This window comes from Vitis vinifera, chromosome 4 (genome assembly GCF_030704535.1).
Source record: "Vitis vinifera cultivar Pinot Noir 40024 chromosome 4, ASM3070453v1".
NCBI classification, from domain to species: domain Eukaryota; kingdom Viridiplantae; phylum Streptophyta; class Magnoliopsida; order Vitales; family Vitaceae; genus Vitis; species Vitis vinifera.
The window spans coordinates 22,538,329-22,564,962 of record NC_081808.1 but is presented as its reverse complement, the minus strand read 5'-3'; the positions used below and the strand labels follow the sequence as shown (position 1 = coordinate 22,564,962).

General features: G+C 31.6%; 5 protein-coding genes across 5 annotated transcripts; all 5 read right to left on the bottom strand.

Annotated features, from left to right (window-relative positions):
- Positions 1-108: 108 nt before the first annotated feature.
- Positions 109-2,375, bottom strand: LOC104879170 (protein STRICTOSIDINE SYNTHASE-LIKE 5-like). The gene is given in 5 exon segments (XM_019219534.2): positions 109-546; positions 642-774; positions 1,120-1,262; positions 1,265-1,429; positions 1,935-2,375. Coding segments are annotated over 5 exon segments (1,140 nt in total). The 5' UTR covers positions 2,355-2,375; the 3' UTR covers positions 109-267.
- A 781-nt stretch (positions 2,376-3,156) lies between these two features.
- Positions 3,157-5,858, bottom strand: LOC100244596 (protein STRICTOSIDINE SYNTHASE-LIKE 5). The gene is made up of 4 exons (XM_002273987.5): positions 5,154-5,858; positions 4,271-4,578; positions 3,768-3,900; positions 3,157-3,672 (listed from the first exon to the last, which is right to left on the bottom strand). Exons 1-4 carry the CDS (start codon positions 5,571-5,573, stop codon positions 3,394-3,396), a joined length of 1,140 nt encoding a protein of 379 aa, XP_002274023.1. The 5' UTR covers positions 5,574-5,858; the 3' UTR covers positions 3,157-3,393.
- Positions 5,859-12,834: 6,976 nt separating this feature from the next.
- On the bottom strand, positions 12,835-13,471 carry LOC104879173 (protein STRICTOSIDINE SYNTHASE-LIKE 5-like). The gene is made up of 2 exons (XM_010651009.1): positions 13,093-13,471; positions 12,835-12,911 (listed from the first exon to the last, which is right to left on the bottom strand). The coding sequence occupies exons 1-2, from the start codon at positions 13,469-13,471 to the stop codon at positions 12,835-12,837; spliced, it is 456 nt and encodes a 151-aa protein (XP_010649311.1).
- Positions 13,472-14,398: 927 nt separating this feature from the next.
- Positions 14,399-16,983, bottom strand: LOC100853656 (protein STRICTOSIDINE SYNTHASE-LIKE 5). Its single transcript, XM_010651004.3, has 4 exons — positions 16,411-16,983; positions 15,524-15,831; positions 15,021-15,153; positions 14,399-14,922 (listed from the first exon to the last, which is right to left on the bottom strand). The coding sequence occupies exons 1-4, from the start codon at positions 16,828-16,830 to the stop codon at positions 14,644-14,646; spliced, it is 1,140 nt and encodes a 379-aa protein (XP_010649306.1). The 5' UTR covers positions 16,831-16,983; the 3' UTR covers positions 14,399-14,643.
- A 5,294-nt stretch (positions 16,984-22,277) lies between these two features.
- LOC100249006 (protein STRICTOSIDINE SYNTHASE-LIKE 7) lies at positions 22,278-24,679 on the bottom strand. The gene is made up of 4 exons (XM_002268431.5): positions 23,946-24,679; positions 23,493-23,800; positions 22,911-23,043; positions 22,278-22,776 (listed from the first exon to the last, which is right to left on the bottom strand). Exons 1-4 carry the CDS (start codon positions 24,375-24,377, stop codon positions 22,498-22,500), a joined length of 1,152 nt encoding a protein of 383 aa, XP_002268467.1. The 5' UTR covers positions 24,378-24,679; the 3' UTR covers positions 22,278-22,497.
- Positions 24,680-26,634: the final 1,955 nt, after the last annotated feature.

Below are 26,634 nucleotides of genomic sequence, written 5' to 3'. Positions count from 1 at the left end.
TGACATTTATGGGATTTTTACTCTGAAAATGATTTGTAACAACTATCATACGATTTGTAGCAAATCAACGATAACAATTCATAGGATTTACAATCAATTTAGCCCCAACCAACATTTCTCTGAGAGACTCTGGTAGCTGACACTGGTCATACCATAGTTTTCCCCCATTGTTATTAAGACCATCTTTTATAAACTGCGTGCTGTTTCTGCTTAATTTAGAGCTTTTTCTTTGCATCTCCATGATTTCTACAAGGGCCACTCGCTCAGTCACATGGTGGCACGCGCAGCATGTTGATGAATATCAAGTCGGATCATGTAGCGTGTGGTAATAGAACCGCAATATAAATGATTTCCAATCTTCACTCCACTTGTAACCTCTGACAAACCAAGATCATAATAATATGCAGTTGGATTTCCTTCCAAATCAACAACCAAAACCCCTCCATTTTTCTCCATATGAGGCCTTACTTTGTACCTTTCCATGATTGCCACAACCTTCCGGATCCAAGGATATTTCAATGCCAAATCCCAAGCCAATGAGTTTCCCTGCCAAATTTGTGCAATGTTTCAAAGGTATCACACTATACCATTAGACCATAGTAATAGCACCAATCTAATATAAAATACAAGACTTCAATTACCATGGGTAATGCAATCCAATAATGTCCTTCGCCATCATATAGAATATTATCAGGTGTACCCGATAAATTATCGATGAACTTATCCATGGATCCTTTTCTTTCACCTTGTATGTAATATTTTAAGCACATTTTCCTGCAATCATAAATCATTTCACATAAGATAATGATTTTATAAAAAATTAAATTAGTTTCACATTGTATATGCGAAACTCATTTTAAATGTTTGTAAAAGTCTTAGTTTAAATATTTTAGCAAGATGGTGGTTTTAATTGCTTCCATAAAACGAAAATCATTGGCTTGACTTATAGTCGGGGGAGCGCCCACCTCACTTGATACTAAGAACTCTGTAGTACCCTCTACTCAATTGGAACGACTCCTATTGACCTTAATTCACAATTAGGTTTTAAACATAAAAAACACGACTTTGATATAAATTCTCTTCTATAAAAAGACTTTAGGAAGTGAGTGAGAAACGTACATGACACTTTCACAGAATATCACGGAATTTTGATCGGGTGAGACGATAACTCCATTAGCGAAGAACAGGTCCCGAACCAGCACTTTGGTCTCTTTAGTTGATGGGTCAAAACTCATTAGTCTACCATGGGGCCTACCCTCTAAAAAATGTCCCAAATGTATTCTTTCAAGCTATATTTATAGGAAGCATCCGTAAAATAAATCACGCCATCAACCGCGACATCCACACCGTCGGTTAGTTTGAATTTTATACCCTCAGCCTCATCGGTCAACGTCTTCACCATACCATCTGTAGTTACCTCCAATAGACCCTGCCACGTGTGATCATTTTCTTAACGAAATTTACTACTATTGTATTTATTTTTGGTCAACAAAGTTTGATAGAAATTTGAGCTTAGATTTTAATTGCTCCAATTATTTTAAACCTAAATATTGTTTTCATAATTTAATTTTCAAAAATATTATTTTCAACATCCTTTCACAATCTCCTTGGAAGTGATAATTAATTTTAAAATAGAAAATTCACGTATTAAAAGATAATAAAATAAAAAATAGCAAAGTATTTTCCCTTATTTTTTGTTTTATCAAAATATTGTTAATTATTAATTAAAATGAAATTAGAAGTTATCGCTGTGTAAAATATTAAAGAATGAATAGAGTGTAATTAATTTAATTAAAATTTTAAAATGACAAAAATTGTTGCTTTTTTTAATATTTTCTAAGAGAAATTAATATGTTTTTTTTTTTAAAGAAAACAAAAAATAAAAATGAAAAAAACAGTCAAAGTAAACGGGAAACAGAAAATCATCTACTTACCTTTTCGGCATCAGCGACGATCAGCTGACCGTGGCGGCCGAGAGCGACGCCGAGGGGTCGTCCTCCGGTGAAAGCCCAGTTCTGCACCACGGAATCGTTCAAGGTGACTCGCTTGACCCAGCCATCAGCACAACCGGTGTAGATGAGGTGTGAGTCGGGATGGTAGGCAATGTCCTCTGGACCCAAAAGCTTCCCAACCCCAATCATCTCCGATCCTTGTAGCATACGAGAGTTGAGCTTGGGCACGACCATGGGTTGCTGTGAAAACTCGTGGATGGGGACAGGAGCTGGGTCATAGGGGTCGAGTTGGTAGAGAAGCATGGCTGCTGCAACTGGAGCCAAGATCAAAGTGAGAAGACCCAAAGGCCACGATGAGCTTCTCCGAGCCATGCTACTCTGAGAAGGCGTTGGGTCTGCCATTGGTGGTGCAAAAGAAGAAGAAGAAGAATAAAACGGAGTAGCAACGTGTAGGAGTAAAGTAATGAAGAGGGCAAACCTGCTTGATTTAAAAAATAAGAGCATATAAAAATCTTATTTGTTTATTTATTTAGACGCTCAACTTGACCTATGGAATGCATTCTTCTGGTTTATTATTAAGTAGGTATTTGGTAAAATTTAATATTTAATATTTAATAATTTAAATTAATTTTAAATTAAATTATTGACTTAAAGTTTATCACTTAATTTTTATTTTAAGATTATTTGATAAAATTTATTTAAAATCATCAAGTTGACATATTTACCCTCATTAGTTTTTATATATAATTATATTTTTATCCATTTTAAGTAATAAATTTATTTTATTAAATATTCATATTTAAAGTATTATGGATGCATAAAATAACTACAAAAAAATTTACTATAAAAGATGAAATTTGAATATAAAGTCATAATAATATAATATATTTTCATATAAGACAAAAGATATTTGAGATTAAAAATAATTTAACTATTTTAACTTAATATTTAAAGTTATTTTTCAGTTAAATTATGATAATAAATTATTTTATCTTTAATATATGTAATGACTTAAATTAAGTTATTAAATAATAGAAACATCTTTTAAGGGATGAAATTTTAGCTGTATACTTCAAGCTCACTCCATGAGGTTAGGCAACAAGCTCTAACAGGGAAGTCAGTGCGAATGAAGATCTTTATGATTGTTAGCAAGTGCCTGTTTCCTTAAAGTCAAGACCTAAATATTAAATCTGTTTGCATGAACTTTGGGATGGACCCTATCATACGATTTGCACCCAATCAACCATTGCAATTCATAGGATTTACAATCAATTCAACCCCACACAACATTTCTATGAGGGACTTTGGTAGCTGATCCGTGTCATACCATAGTCTTCCTCCATTGTTATTAGGACCATCTTCTAAAAACTGCATGCCGACTTTCCTTAATTAAAGCTTTTTCTTTGCATCTCCATGATTTCAACAAGGGCCACTCGCTCAGTCACATGGTGGCACGCGCAGCATGTTGATGAAGATCGAGGCGGATCATGTATGGTTTTGTAATGGAACCGCAATATAAATAATTCCCAATCTTCACACCACTTGTAACCTCTGACAAACTAGGATCATAATAATATGCAGTTGGTTTTCCTTCCAAATCAACAGCCAAAACCCCTCCATTTTTCTCTATATGAGGCCTTACTTTGTACCTCTCCATGATTGCCACAACCTTTCGGATCCAAGGATATTTCAATGCCAAATCCCAAGCCAATGAGTTTCCCTGCCAAAATGCAATGTTTCAAAGGTGTCACACTATACCGTAACATTTAGATTGAATTAACACTAATCTAATATAAAATGTAAGAATTGAATTACCATAGGCAATGCAATCCAATAATGTTCTTCGCCATCGTATAGGATATTGTCAGGTGGACCCGGTAAATTATCGATGAACTTGTCCACCGATCCTTTTCTTTCACCTTGTATGTGGTATTTTAAGCACCTTCTCCTGTAATTATAAATTATTTCACATAGAGTAATGATTTTAATTAAATTAGATTCACATTGTATATGTGAAACTCATTTTAGATATTTGTATAAGTCTTATTTTAAATATTTTATTAAGATGGTGGTTTTTGTTATTTTCGTAAAACGAAAATCATTCGATTGGCTCAAAGGCAGGGGAGCGCCCACCTCTCCCTATACTAAGAACTCTTTAATACCCTCTATGTAATTAAAATGACTCTTACTCGCCTTAATTTACAATTACGTTTTAAACATAAAAAATAAAGAGTTCATGAAATACGAATGAAATTAACATAAATTTAGTATAAATTCTCTTCGATAATAAACCTTTAGAAAGTGAGTGAGAAACGTACATGACACTTTCACATACTATCACAGAATTTTGATCAGGTGAGACGACAACTCCATTAGCGAAGAACAGGTCACGAACCAGCACTTTGGTCTCTTTAGTTGATGGGTCAAAACTCATTAGTCTACCATGGGGCCTACCCTCTAAAATGTCCTGAATATGCTCTTTCAAGCCATATTTATAGGAAGCATCTGTAAAATAAATCATGCCATCAACCGCCACATCCACACCATCAGTTAGTTTGAATTTTAGACCCTCAGCCTCATCGGTCAACGTCTTCACCATACCGTCTGCAGTTACCTCCAATAGACCCTGCCACATGTGATCATTTTCTTAACGAAATTTACTACAAACGTACTTATTTAACAAGATACTGTAAATTACTATTTTTTATTAGGCATATCAAATTCAACTCGGTCAACAGTGAATTATTAATTATTAATTTATTATTAGTTGGTGGGCCAAAGGGGAGGGATGCGTAGGCTTCTGTATATCAATCAGTCAATCTATGAAGGGCAGGTGGACCTTGTTTGTGCCGACGTGTGTGCTTCATTTTCTGCTATTCGTTTGTCGTGACACGTGAGTATGACTATGATTTTTTTTATTTTTTTCTTTTACAATCTTTCTTAATTAAATAAAATCAGAATTTATCGCTGTGTAAAATATTAAATAATGGATGGGAGTGCAAAACCAGGCAGTTTGTCCAGTTCTGCGATCTAACGGCCGGTTGGACGGTTAGATATTCCTCCGGACCGGAAAAGGGAAAGTGGATAGAGGGTGCTTCTCCGCTAGAGTTGGGGGCGGGATCGCTAAACTATGGAATTAACTTTGGAAGTGAATATATTGCTAAGAAAAGTAAATGGGAAACAGGAAAATCATTTACCGACCTTTTCTGCATCAGCGACAACAAGCTGACCGTGGCGGCCGAGAGCCACTCCGAGGGGTCGTCCTCCGGTGAAAGCCCAGTTCTGTACCATGGAATCGTTCAAGGTGATTCGCTTGACCCAGCCATCATCACAACCGGTGTAGATGAGGTGTGAGTCGGGATGATAGGCAATGTCCTCTGGACTCAAAAGCTTCCCAACCCCAATCATCTCCGATCCTTGTAGCATGCGAGGGTTGAGCTTGGGCACGACCATGGGTTGCTGTGAAAACTCGTGGATGGGGACAGGAGCTGGGTCATAGGGGTCGAGTTGGTAGAGAAGCATGGCTGCTGCAACTGGAGCCAAGATCAAAGTGAGAAGACCCAAAGGCCACGATGAGCTTCTCCGAGCCATGCTACTCTGAGAAGGCGTTGAGTCTGCCATTGGTGGTGACGAGCTTAATGACAGAATAAGAAGAAGATGAAAACGGACCAGCAACCTCTAGGAGTAAAGCAGTGGAGAGGGCAAACCTGCTTGATTTAAAAAACAAGAGCATATAAAAATCTTATTTGTTTATTTATTTAGACGCTCAACTTGACCTTTGAGTATCCGCTAATCTTTGCCGCCTCTCACACACGCCAAAAATATCACAGGTGGGTGGGGTTTGATTTGATTTGCTTTCTTTCTTTCCCTTCTTGTTTTGTAATCAATGAACAATTTCGCGTGGTGGCCATAACATGTTATGTTAATTGTATCAGCATTTAACTTTGATCTGATTGATAGATATATTTTCATTTTATACTGGTATAAGATAGATGAGGCCAAAATATGAAAGCAAAAATGTCCCATTACTTTTTTATGGAAAGATGAGTCGGGCTTAAAAAGTCATCTCCCTTTTTGAAATTGACAGCAATTTCAACAAAATTCACTTGCTAGCAATTTCATCTTTTACCTCTAAGCCAGACTGGTTTCTCTTACTTGCTTCATAAGCTCTTTCACAATTTCCCGTGATCTGTTTTGCAATGATGTCAACCTACCTCTTTATGGGCTTAAATTTCAAACACCTAAAAATCAATGGTCCTCAATTTGATATATACCAATAAGTAAGTAAGTCAATAACACAAGTTTTGGGTCAAAATGACCCATTTAAAAAAAAAATTGTAATATCTAACCACCTTTCGAAACTTATGTTTAAATTGGTCTTTTTGGTGCCATGTAGTGTCATTAAAATATATATATATATATATATATATATATATATATATATATATATATATATATATATATTTTATTTTAGTTAAAGTCACAGTTGCCAACTGCGGCTTCATTTTTGAACTAAAACTGTAGTTACCAACTGAGGCTTTAGTTAATTTTTTTTTAAATTTAAAATTTAATTAAAATTTATTAAATTACAATTTATGATTGAAATTTAAAAAATATATTTAAATAATAAATTATTTATATTTAAATTTAAAAATCTAATATTACTTTAACAAACATAAATTGATAAATAGAAGATATTATAAATGAATATTTTATTTATTAATAAATTAATAATCTTAAAATAATAAACTTATATAACATATAAATAATATATAAAATTATATAATTTATTAATTTAAAATATCTAATTTGTTGTTTTTTAAGATATTAATTTATTTGTATTATGATAAATTTATCTTTATTGAAATAATAATATACTTTTAAGCTGTAGTTGATAACTGAGATTTCAATTATAATTTTTTTTTTACTTTCAAATTTAATTAAAAACTATTAAATTAAAATTTATGATTGAAATTTTAAAAATATATTTAAATAATAAATTATTTATATTTAAATTTAAAAATCTAATATTACTTCAACAAACATAAATTGATAAATAAAAGATATTATAAATGAATATTTTATTTATTAATAAATTAATAATCTTAAAATAATAAACTTATATAACATATAAATAATATATAAAATTGTACAATTTATTAATTTAAAATATTTAATTTGTTGTTTTTTAAGATATTAATTTATTTGTATTATGATAAATTTATCTTTATCGAAATAATAGTATACTTTTAAGTCGTAGTTGATAACTGAGATTTCAATTATAATTTTTTTTACTTTCAAATTTAATTAAAAACTATTAAATTATAATTTATGATTGAAATTTTAAAAATATACTTAAATAATAAATTATTTATATTTAAACTTAAAAATCTAATATTACTTCAACAAACATAAATTGATAAATAAAAGATATTATAAATGAATATTTTATTTATTAATAAATTAATAATCTTAAAATAATAAACTTATATAGCATATAAATAATATATAAAATTGTATAATTTATTAATTTAAGATATTTAATTTGTTGTTTTTTAAGATATTAATTTATTTGTATTATGATAAATTTATCTTTATCAAAATAATAGTATACTTTTAAGTCGTAATTGGTAACTAAGATTTCAATTATAATTTTTTTTTCTTTCAAATTTAATTAAAAACTATTAAATTATAATTTATTATTGAAATTAAAAATATATACTTTAATAATAAATTATTTATATTTAAACTTAAGAATCTAGTATTAGTTCAATAAACATAAATTAATAAATAGAAGATATTATAAATGAATGTTTTATTTATTAATAAATTAATAATCTTAAAATAATAAACTTATATAACATATAAATAATATATAAAATTGTATAATTTATTAATTTAAAATATTTAATTGTTTGTTTTTTAAAATATTAATTTATTTATATTATGACAAATTTATCTTTGTCGAAATAATAGTATACTCTTAAGCCGTAGTTATCATATATAGATTTTTTTACAAAATTAGTTAATGAAATTAATTACAAAAAGTCTACTACAAAATGTAATTTTTAATAGTTTAATTAAAGTCACAAAAAATATCCACTAAACATTAATATGGTGGAAAATAAAAAACATATATAATTTCACATGGAACCTATGTGTAACTAGATTTTTAAATTTAAATATAAATAATTTATTATTTAAGTATATTTTAAAATTTCAATCATAAATTGTAATTTAATAATTTTTAATTAAATTTAAAAAAAAATTAATTAAAACCTCAGTTGGCAACTACGACTTTAGTTTAAAAATGAAGTCGCAGTTGCCAACTGTGACTTTAGTTCAAAAATGAAACCGCAGTTGTCAACTGCGACTTTAGTTAAAAAATGAAGTCGCAGTTACCAAGTACGGTTTTAGTTCAAATATGAAGCCGTAGTTGCCAATTACGGTTTTAACTAAAATAATGAAAAAAAAATATTTTTTAATGACATGGTGCCTACGTGGCATCAAAGAGGCTAGTTTGAACATAAGTTTCAAAAAATGGTTAGATGTTACATTTTTTTTTTTAAATGAGCCATTTTGACCCAAAACTCCAATAACCCAGTATCCTACGTCTAACAGTACAAGTATTTCTGCATCCTTGGTAAGTAAGGTCACAATGACATAAACAAGCAAACTCTTCTAGAAGTTAGTCTTGATCATTGCCTTAGTCATAGATATTAAACAATGTCTTAATTCTTCTTAGGATTTTCTTTCAGCCTAGTAAGTTGCTGCCAAGAAAGCTAGTTATTAATAACCATTCTCTACCATATCCCACGTCTTTGGGTATGATATAGGATTTTCATTAAGTTAGAAATTTATTTAAGCAGGGGAAAAAGAGTAAGGAACATAGCTTGAAAGGGGGATTGGTGCTTGACAGATCTACCTCTTCCACTAACCATAAACTTTTCAAGACAGACAAGAGAGTTATGAATGAAGGATGCTACTTTTAAATGTTACTGAAGTAATTAATTGCAGCGGAAACATACTGTTATTTATTAAATATCAGTGAAATTGTGGGAATAGAAACACCTTACTTTTGGAAACCGACTAATTTGACTTTTATTCATCTTTGCTTTCCCATCGGTGCATGCATGTCTAAGTATTTTTAAACTTCTAAAAGAAACTTGTCTCGTAAAAGTTTTGTCCTAAACAACCTTTGGACTCCCAAGTAGCATAGAATGTTTATGAGGACAAGCCTACCTTATCTAACCCGATGTTTATGCAATGCAATATCTATTAAGAATGTGTTTGACAGTATCTATATTCTAAGTGTTTTTAGTAAAAAATATTTATTTTTTAAAAAAATGTTTTTTAAGAAATTACTTATTAAATATTTTTTTTTAAAAATATTACAAGTGATTTTTTAATATCACAAATAACTTTTAAATTTTTAAAAATATTTCACGAAGTTTGTCGAACACTTAATGTTTTTTTAAAAGCATTTTTCAAGTTAAAAACATTTTCTATAATTAGTTACTATCAAACAGACCCTAAGAGTTATATTAAAGTTGACTATTCTTTATACGCTCATATTATTTTTTTGGTTGAATAAAACATAATTTAACTCAACTTTAAATACAACTCAATAGTATTAATTGTGTTTTTATTTTTTTTATTTCTATTAGATATTAAATCTTAATAGAGCAATGATCATATTGAGTTGTTTTTTTATTATTTCAAAAAGTTATTTTTAACATTCAATAAAATATCAAATATTTTGACATTTTATATATAATAAAAAAAAACTTTAGAAACAAGTAATAAGCAAAAAAAAAAAGTTTAAAACAAATTATTTAAATTTTGAAAGCAAATTGCATACATCATTAAGGTTTTTTTTTTTTTTTTAAATCTCAAGGATTACAAGGGCAAATCAGTGTCATGCCCACGTGGCCAACACATAGACAGTATCTTCTATCAACTACATCTCATCTTCATCTAATTTAGAGTTTTTTAGGCATCTTTATGTATTGGTTTTTCCTGCGCCTTCCGTGCATCAGGGGAGTCAGAATCCCAAGGGAATCAGGGTCGCAGCCCTCTATTGAGCAGTTGGAAACCAGCCTCGCTCTTCTAATAATAATGAGCAGCCTGCATCTTTATCATCTTATAGTAACGACCAGGTGAGCGGTCGAGAATACCTTCTTTGATTCATGGCTGATGGTTCCGTTTTTTCGGCCATGGTTGCTTGCTTGTCTTACTTGTCTGACTTCGAATTCCCCCCAGCGAATGGCAGTTTCCATCCATTTAGAGTGCCCTTAAAGTGAGTGTATGATTAAATGCTCTTTGGTACTCTGATATTTCTTAATGAAGTGTTCTAGCGCCAAGCCACTTGAAAGCAAATGGGACCACTTAATTAAATAGAGGGCAGGGGCCAGGAGAACCCACCAAGACTGTTTGATAGTAGTTGTGTGGTAGTTGAGACTCCGCCGAATATGCTAGAGAGAAAGAGAAAGCCAGATATTTTCAAGGGACTCCATATTAAAAAATAAGTATGTTTATTTTCCAATCAGTGTCTAGGAAGCATTGTTAACACAAATTTTTTTACTGTCGAAGCTGGTGATCCTTTGGAGAACCCCAAAAGAAAATTTTTTATATCCTGGTTATGTCTATATTATTAATATCCTTAAGAGAATCTTTCTTATATAAGAAAAGACCAAACCACCTTGTATCTGAAAAGGTGGAATTTCAACATGTGTTGTGCGCGCATGGAAGAATGGATTGGCTTCAAGATAGGTAGCCCCAAGGTTCTAACACCATCAGATTGGAGCATGAGCAAGAGAAAGATTAAAAAGCCTACATGTGGTAGCTTGCTTGCCCGAAACTTGCTGTCTTCAGTGCGGTCCCCGCCTCAATCTTTATATTTGATTGATGTTCAGTTTCCCCACGCCTAAGAAAGGAGCGAATAAAGCTCTTTGAACGACGAATCTTCTCTTATGGTTATGGTAGTAGTTAGGGCCGAAATAGATTGAAGATCCATCTACATTGTTCCAGAAATTGCTTGGAGTATGACTTTAGGAAGCGCATTACATAGTATATGGATCAATTGAAGGGGTGGTTTCTGACAATTATGAAAATTTAGTGTAGGAAGAATTATAGATTATATAAAACTGGTATTTTTTTTCTTTAATGAACTAAAAAAATATGAGTGTGTACAGGATAAATGATTGAAATAGCAACATGTTTATAGAACAGCTCACACCAAGAGGCAAAATAGCTCTATATGGCAGTTGATCAACGACTGTTTCAAATAAATTCACTTGCTACTGTTGCTAGCCATATTATCTATACCTCTAAAAACCAAATTGATTTCTCTTAACTTACCTCAGGATCTCTTTTCGCATCTTCACCATGATAAATTAGTTTTATACGTTTTTTTAAACTCATTTTTCTTATTTCCTTCTATTAGTATAAATATTAAATAATTTAAAACTACATAAAATTTTGACAAATTTTAATGATATTTGATTTTCTTTTATATTTTTTATGGTGAAATCAAATATGAGAAAACCGTTTTCTTTAAGCTATATTTGGTTTCCAGAAATTATTAAGAAAAGAAACAAAAATGATAAGAAAAATAGTTTTCTCATATTTAATTTCACCATAGAAAATATGGAAGAAAAACAAACTTAGTTAGAAATTTATACATTTTAAAATTATTTATTTTTTATATAATAGAAGAAAATAAGTTAAATGAGTTTGAAAAAAATATATAAAAAACGAAATTTAATCACGAAGGGGGAGACAAAAAAGGCAAAAGAAAAAAACGAAAGGAACATATTTTGAGAGGGTGGAGTGGTGTTTGACATCTTTGCCTCTTCTTGTTGGCCATGAACCCTTTGTAGAAAAACAAAAAAGTTAAGAGCTTGTTTGATAACTATTTTTAAAAACAGTTATGAAAAATAGTTTTTAAGAACAGTTTTTAAAAACTCTCCTATGATATTTTGTAGAATAAATATCTATTTGAGAACCTAAAATACTTTTAATCTGTTTTTAATATTTTTAAATATGTTTTAAAAATAATTTTTATGTCTATAACTTTATTTTTAATCATTATATATGTTTTTGTAATTATTTTTTAAAATAACTCTAAAAAAAATAATTGAAAACAACTAAAAGATGTTATCTGAAAACACCATGTTTCTATTTTCTAAGAACAAAAAATAGAAAACAGTTTCTAGTTACCAAACATATTTTCTAATTTTTTTGTTCTGAAAAACATAAAATTGTTTTTAAAAATAGTTCCCAAACAAGACCTAAGTCTCAAGCCTATTGCTTTTAAATGTCACTATTGAAGTTGTAGTAGAAATATATTGTTTTTAATATTTTTAAATATATTTTAAAAATAATTTTTATGTTTACAACTTTATTTTTAATCATTATATATATTTGTATAATAGTTTTCAAAAAATAAGTGAAAACGACTAAAAAATATTCTATAAAAACTGATAAAAAATAAATAGAAAATAACTTTTGATTGTCAAACGTGTTTTCCAATTTTTTTGTTTTATAAAATAGAAAACTGTTATTGAAAACAGTTCCCAAACTAGGTCTAAGTCTGAAGTTTGATGCTTTTAAATGTCATTATTGAAGTTGTAGTAGAAATATATTGTGTAATTATTAAATAGCAGTGAAGTTTTGGAAATAAACGTGCTTCTCTTTTGGAAATGATTAGAGATCAATTTGACTGCACCATCTATTATAAGAGTTAAGTTTTGATTGAATTCCTTTAACATTTAACCATTGCTTAAACTTATAGAACAAATATTATTTCGATCAAGTGCACCATCTATTATAAGAGTTAAGTTTTGATTGAATTCCTTTAACACTATGCCATTGCTTAAACTTATAGAACAAATATTATTTCGATCAAGTTCATGACATTAATCACGTACAGTCGATTCAATTCAACAACATATTTATCTTCAAGATTATGAAGGCAAAGTAGGGTCATTCCACAATCTTTCCCCATTATGACCAACACATAAGACGGTATCTTCTATGGACACCCCGTCCGGACGCCTTTTGCAGGTGGAACGACTGAATCAAGAACCTATATTGGTTGAGATCGTGCGTCCATCCATTTGGCAACTACGTGGATCACCAGGGACGCGAGGCCTCAACACTCCGGTGAAAGCCCAGTTCTGCACCACGGAATCGTTCAAGGTGACTCGCTTGACCCAGCCATCAACACAACCGGTGTAGATGAGGTGTGAGTCGGGATGGTAGGCAATGTCCTCTGGACCCAAAAGCTTCCCAACCCCAATCATCTCCGATCCTTGTAGCATGCGAGAGTTGAGCTTGGGCACGACCATGGGTTGCTGTGAAAACTCGTGGATGGGGACAGGAGCTGGGTCATAGGGGTCGAGTTGGTAGAGAAGCATGACTGTTGCTACTGGAGCCAAGATCAAAGTGAGAAGACCCAAAGGCCCCGATGATCTCCTCCGATCCATGCTACTCTGAGAAGGCGTTGGGTCTGCCATTGGTGGTGCAAAAGAAGAAGAAGAATAATAAAACGGAGTAGCAACGTGTAGGAGTAAAGTAATGAAGAGGGCAAACCTGCTTGATTTAAAAAATAAGAGCATATAAAAATCTTATTTGTTTATTTATTTAGACGCTCAACTTGACCCATGGAATGCATTCTTCTGGTTTATTATTAAGTAGGTATTTGGTAAAATTTAATATTTATTATTTAATAATTTAAATTAATTTTAAATTAAATTATTTTTAAATTATTGACTTAAAGTTTATTACTTAATTTTTATTTTAAGATTATTTGATCAAATTAATTTAAAATCATCAAATTGACATATTTACCCTCATTAGTTTTTATAAATAATTATATTTTCATCTATTTTAAGTAATAAATTTATTTTATTAAATATTCATATCTAAAATATTATGGATGCATAAGATAATTATAAAAAGATTTATTATAAAAGATGAAATTTAAATATAAAGTCATAATAATATAATATATGTTCATATATAGATAATATAAAAGAAATTTGAGATGAAAAATAATTTAATTATTTTAATTTAATATTTAAAGTTATTTTTTAGTTAAATTATGATATTAAATTATTTTATCAAATATGTTTAATATATTTAATGACTTAAATTAAGTCATTAAATTATAGAGACATCTTTTAAGTGATGAAATTTTAGCTTTTATACTTCAAGCTCACTCCATTAACGGAGGTTAGGCAACAAGCTATAACAGGGAAGTCAGTGCAGAGGAAGATCTCTATGATTGTCAGCAAGTGCCTGTTTCCTAAACTCAAGACCTAAATATTAAATCTGTTTGCATGAACTTTGGGATGGACGCTCCATGTGCCGCATGTAAAATTAATTCACACATTGGAGTAGAGTGGTGTTGCCGGATTTAATGAAATTTATGGGATTTGAACTATGAAAATGACTATAAACAACTATCATACGATTTGCAGCCAATCAACCATTGCAATTCATAGGATTTACAATCAATTCAACCTCACACAACATTTCTCTTAGGGAGTTTGGTAGCTGATCCGTGTCATACCATAGCCTTCCTCCATTGTCATTAGGACAATCTTCTATAAACTGCATGCCGACTTTCCTTAATTAGAGCTTTTTCTTTGCATCTCCATGATTTCGACAAGGGCCACTCGCTCAGTCACATGGTGGCACGCGCAACATGTTGATGAAGATCAAGGCGGATCATGTAGGGTTTTGCAACGGAACCGCAATATAAATAATTCCCGATTTTCACTCCACTTGAAACCTCTGACAAACCAGGATCATGATAATATGCAGTTGGTTTTCCTTCCAAATCAACAGCCAAAACCCCTCCATTTTTCTCTATATGAGGCCTTACTTTGTACCTCTCCATGATTGCCACAACCTTTCGGATCCAGGGATATTTCAATGCCAAATCCCAAGCCAATGAGTTTCCCTGTCAAAATTGTGCAATGTTTCAAAGGTGTCACACTATATCCTAACATCTCGATTGAATTAGCACTAATTCAATATAAAATGTAAGAATTGAATTACCATAGGCAATGCAATCCAATAATGTCCTTCGCCATCGTATAGGATATTGTCAGGTGGACCCGGTAAATTATCGATGAACTTGTCCATCGATCCTTTTCTTTCACCTTGTATGTGGTATTTTAAGCACCTTCTCCTGCGATTATTAATTATTTCACATAGAGTAATGATTTTAATTAAATTAGATTCACATTGTATATATGAAACTCATTTTAGATATTTGTATAAGTCTTATTTTAAATATTTTACTAAGATGGTGGTTTTTGTTATTTCCGTAAAGCGAAAATCATTCATTTGGCTCAAAGGCATGGGAGCGCCCACCTCTCCCTATACAAAGAACTCTCTAATACCCTCTACGTAATTAGAACGACTCTTACTCACCTTAATTTACAATTATGTTTTAAACATAAAAAATAAAGAGTTCATGAAATACGAATGAAATTAACATAAATTTAGTATAAATTCTCTTCGATAATAAACCTTTAGGAAGTGAGTGAGAAACGTACATGACACTTTCACATACTATCACAGAATTTTGATCAGGTGAGACGACAACTCCATTAGCGAAGAACAGGTCGCGAACCAGCACTTTGGTCTCTTCAGTTGATGGGTCAAAACTCATTAGTCTACCATGGGGCCTACCCTCCAAAATGTCCCGAATATGTTCTTTCAAGCCATATTTATAGGAAGCATCTGTGAAATAAATCATGCCATCAACCGCCACATCCACACCATTAGTTAGCTTGAATTTTAGACCCTCAGCCTCATCGGTCAACGTCTTCACCATACCGTCTGCAGTTACCTCCAATAGACCCTGCCACATGTGATCATTTTCTTAACGAAATTTACTACAAATGTATTTATTTAACAAGATAGTAAACTGTAAATTACTATTTTTTATTAGGCATATCAAATTCAACTCGGTCAACAGTGAATTATTAATTATTAATTTATTATTAGTTGGTGGGCCAAAGGGGAGGGATGCGTAGGCTTCTGTATATCAATCAGTCAATCTATGAAGGGCAGGTGGACCTTGTTTGTGCCGACGTGTGTGCTTCATTTTCTGCTATTCGTTTGTCGTGACACGTGAGTATGACTATGATTTTTTTATTTTTTTCTTTTACAATCTTTCTTAATTAAATAAAATCAGAATTTATAGCTGTGTAAAATATTAAATAACGGATGGGAGTGCAAAACCAGGCAGTTTGTCCGGTTCTGCGATCTAACAGCCGGTTGGACGGTTAGATATTCCACCCGACCGGAAAAGGGAAAGTGGATAGAGGGTGCTTCTCCGCTAGAGTTGGGGGCGGGATCGCTAAACTATGGAATTAACTTTGGAAGTGAATATATTGCTAAGAAAAGTAAATGGGAAACAGGAAAATCATTTACCGACCTTTTCGGCATCAGCGACAACAAGCTGACCGTGGCGGCCGAGAGCCACGCCGAGGGGTCGTCCTCCGGTGAAAGCCCAGTTCTGTACCATGGAATCGTTCAAGGTGATTCGCTTGACCCAGCCATCATCACAACCGGTGTAGATGAGGTGTGAGTCGGGATGATAGGCAATGTCCTCTGGACTCAAAAGCTTCCCAACCCCAATCATCTCCGATCCTTGTAGCATGCGAGGGTTGAGCTTGGGCACGACCATGGGTTGCTGTGAAAACTCGTGGATGGGGACAGGAGCTGGGTCATAGGGGTCGAGTTGGTAGAGAAGCATGGCTGCTGCAACTGGAGCCAAGATCAAAGTGAGAAGACCCAAAGGCCACGATGAGCTTCTCCGATCCATGCTACTCTGAGAAGGCGTTGAGTCTGCCATTGGTGGCGCCGAACTTAATGACAGAAGAAGAAGATGAAAACGGACCAGCAACCTGTAGGAGTAAAGCAGTGAAGAGGGCAAACCTGCTTGATTTAAAAAACAAGAGCATATAAAAATCTTGGAAAATTCTATGGTACCACCATTGGATGAAGGTGGTTCAATCAGGACCGCCCAACTGGCTTATGTATTTAAAAAAGAAAAAAAGAAAAAAAAGAAATAAGTTACAGGTTGCCGGTAAACTTGTAATAAGTTTAGCCGCTCAACTTGACCTTTGATCTTTGCTGCCTCTCACACACGCCAAAAATATCACAGGTGGGTGGGGTTTGATTTGCTTTCTTTCTTTCCCTTCTTGTTTTGTAATCAATGAACAATTTCGCGTGGTGGCCATAACATGTTATGTTAATAGTAACTTTGATCTGATTGATAGATATATTTTCATTTTATACTGGTATAAGATAGATGAGGCCAAAATATGAAAGCAAAAATGTCCCATTACTTTTTTATGAAAAGATGAGTCGGGCTTAAACAGTCAACTCCCTTTTTGAAAAGTCGAGTTTAATGTGAACATAAAATATTAAAAAAAAATAAAAAAAAATCAAGAAAACTCTTCTAGAAGTTAGTCTTAATCATTGCCTTAGTCATAGATATTAAACAATGTCTTAATTCTTCTTAGGATTTTCTTTCAGCCTAGTAAGTTGCTGCCAAGAAAGCTAGTTATTAATAACCATTCTCTACCATATCCCACGTCTTTGGGTATGATATAGGATTTTCATTAAGTTAGAAATTTATTTAAGCAGGGGAAGAAGAGTAAGGAACATATTTTGAAAGGGGGATTGGTGCTTGACAGATCTACCTCTTCCACTAATCCTAAACTTTTCAAGACAGACAAGAGAGTTATGAATGAAGGATGCTACTTTTAACTGTTACTGAAGTAATTTATTGCAGCGGAAACATACTGTTATTTATTAAATATCAGTGAAATCGTGGGAATAGAAACACCTTACTTTTGGAAACCGACTAATTTGACTTTTATTCATCTTTGCTTTCCCATCGGTGCATGCATGTCTAAGTATTTTTAAACTTCTAAAAGAAACTTGTCTCGTAAAATGGTTTTGTCCTAAACAACCTTTGGACTCCCAAGTAGCATAGAATGTTTATGAGGACAAGCCTACCTTATCTAACCCCATGTTTATGCAATGCAATATCTATTAAGAGATATTAAGAATGTGTTTCACAGTATTTATATTCTAAGTGTTTTTAATAAAAATGTTTACTTTTAAGAAAAATGTTTTTAAAAAAATCACTTATTAAATATTTTTTGAAAAAAATATTACAAGTGATTTTTTAATATTACAAATAACTTTTAAATTTTTAAAAATATTTCACGAAGTTTGTCGAACACTTAATGTTTTTTTAAAAGCATTTTTCAAGTTAAAAATGTTTTCTATAATTAGTTACTATCAAACAGACCCTAAGAGTTATATTAAGGTTGACTATTCTTTATACGCTCATATCATTTTTTTGTTGAATAAAACATAATTTAACTCAACTTTAAATACAACTCAATAGTATTAATTGTGTTTTTATTTATTTTTATTTCTATTAGATATTAAATCTTAATAGAGCGATGATCATATTGAGTTGTTTTTTTATTATTTCAAAAAGTTATTTTTAACATTCAATAAAATATCAAATATGTTGATATTTTACATATAATAAAAAAAACTTTAGAAATAAGTAATAAGCAAAAAAGAAAAAAAAGTTTAAAACAAATTATTTAAATTTTGAAAGCAAATTGCATACATCATTAAGGTTTTTTTTTTTTTTTTAATCTCAAGTATTACAAGGGCAAATCAGTGTCATGCCCATGTGGCCAACACATAGACAGTATCTTCTATCAACTACATCTCATCTTCATCTAATTTAGAGTTTTTTAGGCATCTTTATGTATTGGTTTTTCCTGCGCCTTCCGTGCATCAGGGGAGTCAGAATCCCAAGGGAATCAGGGTCGCAGCCCTCTATTGAGCAGCTGGAAACCAGCCTCGCTCTTCTAATAATAATGAGCAGCCTGCATCTTTATCATCTTATAGTAACGACCAGGTGAGCGGTCGAGAATACCTTCTTTGATTCATGGCTGATGGTTCCGTTTTTTCGAGCATGGTTGCTTGCTTGTCTTACTTGTCTGACTTCGAAGTTCGAATTCCCCCCAGCGAATGGCAGTTTCCATCCATTTAGAGTGCCCTTAAAGTGAGTGTATGATTAAATGCTCTTTGGTACTCTGATATTTCTTAATGAAGTGTTCTAGCGCCAAGCCGCTTGAAAGCAAATGGGACCACTTAATTAAATAGAGGGCAGGGGCAGGAGAACCCACCAAGACTGTTTGATAGTAGTTGTGTGGTAGTTGAGACTCCGCCGAATATGCTAGAGAGAAAGAGAAAGCCAGATATTTTCAAGGGACTCCATATTAAAAAATAAGTATGTTTATTTTCCAATCAGTGTCTAGGAAGCATTGTTAACACAAATTTTTTTACTGTCGAAGCTGGTGATCCTTTGGAGAACCCCAAAAGAAAATTTTTTATATCCTGGTTATGTCTATATTATTAATATCCTTAGAGAATCTTTCTTATATAAGAAAAGACCAAACCACCTTGTATCTGAAAAGGTGGAATTTCAACATGTGTTGTGCGCGCATGGAAGAATGGATTGGCTTCAAGATAGGTAGCCCCAAGGTTCTAACACCTTCAGATTGGAGCATGAGCAAGAGAAAGATTAAAAAGCCTACATGGTAGCTTGCTTGCCCGAAACTTGCTGTCTTCAGTGCGGTCCCCGCCTCAATCTTTATATTTGATTGATGTTCAGTTTCCCCACTCCTAAGAAAGGAGCGAATAAAGCTCTTTGAACGACGAATCTTCTCCTATGGTTATGGTAGTAGTTAGGGCCGAAATAGATTGAAGATCCATCTACATTGTTCCAGAAATTGCTTGGAGTATGACTTTAGGAAGCGCATTACATAGTATATGGATCAATTGAAGGGGTGGTTTCTGACAATTATGAAAATTTAGTGTAGGAAGAATTATAGATTATATAAAACTGGTATTTTTTTTCTTTAATGAACTAAAAAAATATGAGTGTGTACAGGATAAATGATTGAAATAGCAACATGTTTATAGAACAGCTCACACCAAGAGGCAAAATAGCTCTGTATGGCAGTTGATCAACGACTGTTTCAAATAAATTCACTTGCTACTGTTGCTAGCCATATTATCTATACCTCTAAAAACCAAATTGATTTCTCTTAACTTACCTCATGATCTCTTTTCGCATCTTCACCGTGATAAATTAGTTTTATACGTTTTTTTAAACTCATTTTACTTATTTCCTTCTATTAGTATAAATATTAAATAATTTAAAACTATATAAAATTTTGACAAATTTTAATGATATTTGATTTTCTTTTATATTTTTTATGGTGAAATCAAATATGAGAAAACCGTTTTCTTTAAGCTATATTTGGTTTCCAGAAATTATTAAGAAAAGAAACAAAAATGATAAGAAAAATAGTTTTCTCATATTTAATTTCACCATAGAAAATATGGAAGAAAAACAAACTTAGTTAGAAATTTATACATTTTAAAATTATTTATTTTTTATATAATAGAAGAAAATAAGTTAAATGAGTTTGAAAAAAAAATATAAAAAACGAAATTTAATCACGAAGGGGGAGACAAAAAAGGCAAAAGAAAAAACGAAAGGAACATATTTTGAGAGGGTGGAGTGGTGTTTGACATCTTTGCCTCTTCTTGTTGGCCATGAACCCTTTGTAGAAGAACAAAAAAGTTAAGAGCTTGTTTGATAACTATTTTTAAAAACAGTTATGAAAAATAGTTTTTAAGAACAGTTTTTAAAAACTCTCCTATGATGTTTTGTAGAATAAATATCTATTTGAGAACCTAAAATACTTTTAATCTGTTTTTAATATTTTTAAATATGTTTTAAAAATAATTTTTATGCCTATAACTTTATTTTTAATCATTATATATGTTTTTGTAATTATTTTTTAAAATAACTCTAAAAAAACAATTGAAAACAACTAAAAGATGTTATCTGAAAACACCATGTTTCTATTTTCTAAGAACAAAAAATAGAAAACAGTTTCTAGTTACCAAACATATTTTCTAATTTTTTTGTTCTGAAAAACATAAAATTGTTTTTAAAAATAGTTCCCAAACAAGACCTAAGTCTCAAGCCTATTGCTTTTAAATGTCACTATTGAAGTTGTAGTAGAAATATATTGTTTTTAATATTTTTAAATATATTTTAAAAATAATTTTTATGTTTACAACTTTATTTTTAATCATTATATATATTTGTATAATAGTTTTCAAAAAATAAGTGAAAACGACTAAAAAATATTCTATAAAAACTGATAAATAAAAAATAGAAAATAACTTTTGATTGTCAAACGTGTTTTCCAATTTTTTTGTTTTATAAAATAGAAAACTGTTATTGAAAACAGTTCCCAAACTAGGTCTAAGTCTGAAGTTTGCTGCTTTTAAATGTCATTATTGAAGTTGTAGCAAAAATATATTGTGTAATTATTAAATAGCAGCGAAGTTTTGGAAATAAACGTGCTTCTCTTTTGGAAATGATTAGAGATCAATTTGACTGCACCATCTATTATAAGAGTTAAGTTTTGATTGAATTCCTTTGACACTATGTCATTGCTTAAACTTATAGAACAAATATTATTTTGATCAAGCTCATGACATTAATCACGTACAGTCGATTCAATTCAACAACATATTTATCTTCAAGATTATGAGGGCAAAGTAGGGTCATTCCACGATCTTTCCCCATTATGACCAACACATAAGACGGTATCTTCTATGAACTACATCTCACCTTCATGTAATTTGGAGTTTTTAGGCACATGTATGCATTGAAGACTGTTATTGGAAACAGTCATTTACAACGTGTTTTCCAATTTTTTTGTTTTATAAAATAGAAAACTGTTATTGAAAACAGTTCCCAACTAGGTCTAAGTCTGAAGTTTGTTGCTTTTAAATGTCATTATTGAAGTTGTAGCAGAAATATATTGTGCTCTGGTGCCCAGCCGTACCACCGAACTATGCTAGTCAGGGACGTCACAGCCGGAATGGGCCGAACAGCGCAGAGTCTTATGAGGCCATTTGTTTATTTGGCCCTTGTGGGTGACGTCCCTAGGATTCGAACTCGGGACCTTAACCCAGACAGTTGCCCTCCTGGTACCATTTGAGCTACTAGCCCAGATGGTACCAGGAGGGCAACGTCCTAAGCCTTAAGGCCTACAGGACCCAAGTTCGAATCCTGGGGAGGCCACTCTGTGATGCCCATGACTGGCACAGAGCCAAATATACTCCGCAGGCCTATCCAGATAAAAAACAAATGACGTCCCAACAACTATGCCATTGCTTAAACTTATAGAACAAATATTATTTCAATCAAGCTCATGACATTAATCATGTACAGTCGATTCAATTCAACAACATATTTATCTTCAAGATTATGAGGGCAAAGTAGGGTCATTCCACGATCTTTCCCCATTATGACCAATTTGGAGTTTTTAGGCACATATATGCATTGAAGATCCATTCTACACTGTTCCAAAAACTAATACATCCCACAAGTTTACAAGGTGGTGCGAGCAGCATGTTGATCAAGATCAAGGCGAATCATGTAGGGTTTAACAACAAAACCACAATATAAATACTTGTCAATCTTGATCCCACTTGACATTAATGATAATTTAGGATCATAATAGTGAGCAATCGGTTTTCCTTCCAAATCAATTGCTAGAACCCCACCATTTTTCTCGAATTCTGGCCTCCCGATAAACCTCTCCATGATTGCCATAATCTTTCGAATTGAAGGATATTTGAGTGCTAAGTCCCAAAGATCATTGTATCCCTGTTCATCACTCAAACATTTTGAAGGTATCATTATGAAGCATTACTATTAACAACATCATATAATAAGAATGATCAAATAATTAATGTGGATGAATAGAATCATTGCTCAAAGAAATAGGAAAATTGAATTACCGTGGCTAATCCAATCCAATAATGGCCTTCCCCATCATATAAGATGTTGTCGGGCATACCAGGCAAATTATCAATGAATTTGTCCACAGATCCCTTTCGCTCACCTTGTATATAGTATTTCGAACACCTTTTCCTACAATCGTATCATTAAAAAGTAATATATTTAAATTAGATAAATTATAATTTTATATTAAATATGTTTTCAAATTCTTAAATTATATTTTTATTATTTTCTTTATAGATTATTACTAATTATGTTTGGTTATCGAAAAATTTGAGGGAAAATACAAAGGAAAGAAAATAGAGAGAAAAAGTGAAGAAAAATAAAAAATAAAATTAAAAATGATAAATTATTTTTATTTGTTACTTCAAACTCGTTTTATTTATTTTAACTCATATTAAATAATTTTAAAATACATAAATTTCTAATTAATTTTAATTATATTTAATTTTTTTAAGAATATTTTATAGGACAAAACATTTTTTTTCTTTCATGTACTTTCGGGAACCAAACATTATTTTTATGAATTTCCATCTCACGATATTTTTCAAAATTTAAGCATACGTGGGTGAGAAACATACATGAAGGTTTCGCAAAAGATCAGGAACGTCTGATCAGGTGAGACGACAACACCATTAGCAAAGTAGAGATCACGAACCAGCACTTTTGTCTCTTGCGTTGATGGGTCAAAGCTCAGTAGTCTACCATGGGGCCTACCCTCCAATATGTCCCATATGAAATCTTTCAAACTGTATTTATAGGAAGCATCTGTAAAATAAATCATACCATCAACGGCTACATCCACAGCGTCCGTTAGTTTGAATCCTATGCCCTCAGCCTCATCGGTCAACAGTTTGACCACACCATCTTCACTTATCTCCAGTAGACCCTGCCACATATGATTATTTTAAAAATAAATTTCAAGCAAATATCATTTATTGTACGGTTGAGATTGCATCATCAAATGGGACGTGTACTAAAAGATCGAATCTTAGAGGAAAAGAAAAGTGTGGCAGAGAAAACCAATTTCCTACCTTGTCGGCGTCGGCAACGAGAACCTCACCGGCGCGACCGAGAACGACGCCGAGAGGTCTTCCACCGGTGAAGGCCCAGTCATGAACGACCGAGTTGACAGCCGAGTCGTTCAAGGTGACTTTCTTAATCCAGCCATCAGCACAGCCTGTGTAGATTAGGTGTGAGTTGGTATCATAGGCTATGTCCTCTGGACCCAACAGCTTCCCAAGCCCGATCATCTCAGATTCATGCAGCAGACGAGAGTTGATCCTGGGGACAGACATGGGTTCCTGTGAAAACACGTGAGTGGGCAGAGAAGCGGGATCAAAGGAGTCGAGTTGGTAGAGAAAGATGGCCGCTGCAACGGGAGTAAGAATGGAGATAAGAAGAGCCAAAGACCATGATGAGCTCTTCCTAGTGGTGTTAGGATCTGAAGGCTTTGACTTAGCCATTGGTGCCGCACTCACTCGGTTACTCTCCACAGAAGAAGGAAGAAGAAGAGATAGACAACGGGACTACTCACAGATTCGAGTATTAAATAGGCTCGGCCAGCTTGCCTGTCTTTATGTCTTACTGCCACGGAGGAGAAAATAACCCAATCTGATTTAAAACTACGAGGAGATAGATCTTCCTTTTATATCCATTCAAATCTATGCGTCCCGGATGTTGCGTGTCTCATCCACCGCCTAAATAATAATATCCTTCCACCTAGTGGGTTTGATTTTTGATATGTTTTGTTTGTTTCCATTTTAGTATTATTATTATTGCTTGGGCCAGATCTCGATCCTTTACCGTCACATCGGGGGACTTTTTTTAACTTCTAACAACTAATTTGAAAAACATTTCTTAAAAAATAGTAGTTACGAAATTATTGATAAGTCCAATATTTTTTTGCCCTCGAATTGACATTTTTCATCAATTTTTATATAGATGATATACGATAAAAAAAAATTAAATTAAATTTATACTAAAAATATCTTTTAAAAAATAATTCTCATCATTTTTATATTAGTCATAGTTCTTTAAAAAAAAAATTCAATTCAATTTTATGAAATTATAAAGAAATAATTTTAGTATAAATTACCATAATTATTTAAGAGAAAGTATAAATTCAATTTTATGAAATTATGAAGAAATAATTTTAACATAAATTTAATTTTTTCGATGGATCATTAATATGAAAATTATGGAAGATGTTTCTTTAAAATATATATTTAATATAAATTCAATTTTTCTCGATGAATAACTAATATGAAAATTATGAAAGGTGTTTATTCTTTAGTATAAATTCTGTGGAATTTTGAAAAAGTGTATCTTGAAGGAACATTTTTAGTATAAATTTAATATTTTTAAGGTATATGACTTAATTAAAAAATTATAAAAATGTGTATTTTGAAAAAACATATTTAATATAAATTTAATTTTGTGAAATATCTTCAAAAGATACTTTTAGTATATATCATTGATATTAAAATTGTAGGTATATCTTAATGTAGCAAAACGTGTCGTAAATTTGGAAATATTTTTTAATATTTTATATTTTAAAAAATTAATTTTAAATTCACCGTACAAATTAAAGAGGATGTGAGCTTTGTACATATACAAAATATTTCTTTTCTTATGTGGTGTTTGCTTTTTGGTTGAAAAGAAAAATAAAAAATTTGATTTTTTTTATTTAACAAAAAATAACTTATGGATATCAATCAACATTACTTCATATTACCACCGAAATTAAAACTCACACACATTATTCTCACACCCTATTTTGTTTGCTGCTTAGGGTTCTCTTGCTTTTTGATTTCCATGCTACTCATTGGTGTTGCGAGCAAAATTTGAGTCTAATGAGTTAATTTCCTTAATTACACGACTCATAACTATGTTTGATTATTCAAAATTTTGAGACTAAGGATGAAGAAAAGAAAAAAGAGAAGAAAAATTGATAGGAGAAAGTAAATTTAAAGTTGATAAATCATATTTATACATCCTTCAAATTTATGTAACTTTTTTAACATTTTTATATTAAAATTCAATTATTTAAAAATATATGTTTTTTTAGCTAATTTAAATTATATATATATATATATATATATATATATATATATATATATTTTATCAGAAAATCATTCTTCTTAACCAAACAGAGTTGCATTTCTTTTGACTACCACAACCTCTACTTATTTATATAATGAATGGATCCAACTAAAATGCATTTGTGGTTTCTTCTAAATTTATTTACCAATTTGGACGCCTAATTGATAAATGGTGCCCTGGCCTAATGCATTGTATGAGTGATCTTCATATAAAAAATAAAATAAAAAGAAGAAAATTTATTGAAAAAAAGATGAGCCTTATTTCCAACTAAATTAGAGTTACTTTGAATTAGCATTTAGTTCTACCATAATAATACTTATCATAATTCAAACCAATAATTTGAACACAATCATTGGTATTTTAGTGTTATGGTTGATAACGGTTTCTTTTTTTCTTTTTTTTTCCCTTTTTATAGTTGGTACGATTGGTATACGTGTCATTTGTTAACTGGTAATTGTTTTAACAGAAAAAGATTCTTCACCGTGTCCTCAAAAACATGAGAAAGTTCAAACCAATAATTTGAACACAATCATTGGTCCTTTAGTGTTATGGTTGATAACAGTTTTTTTTTTTTTTTTTTCCCTTTTTATAGTTGGTACGATTGGTATACGTGTCATT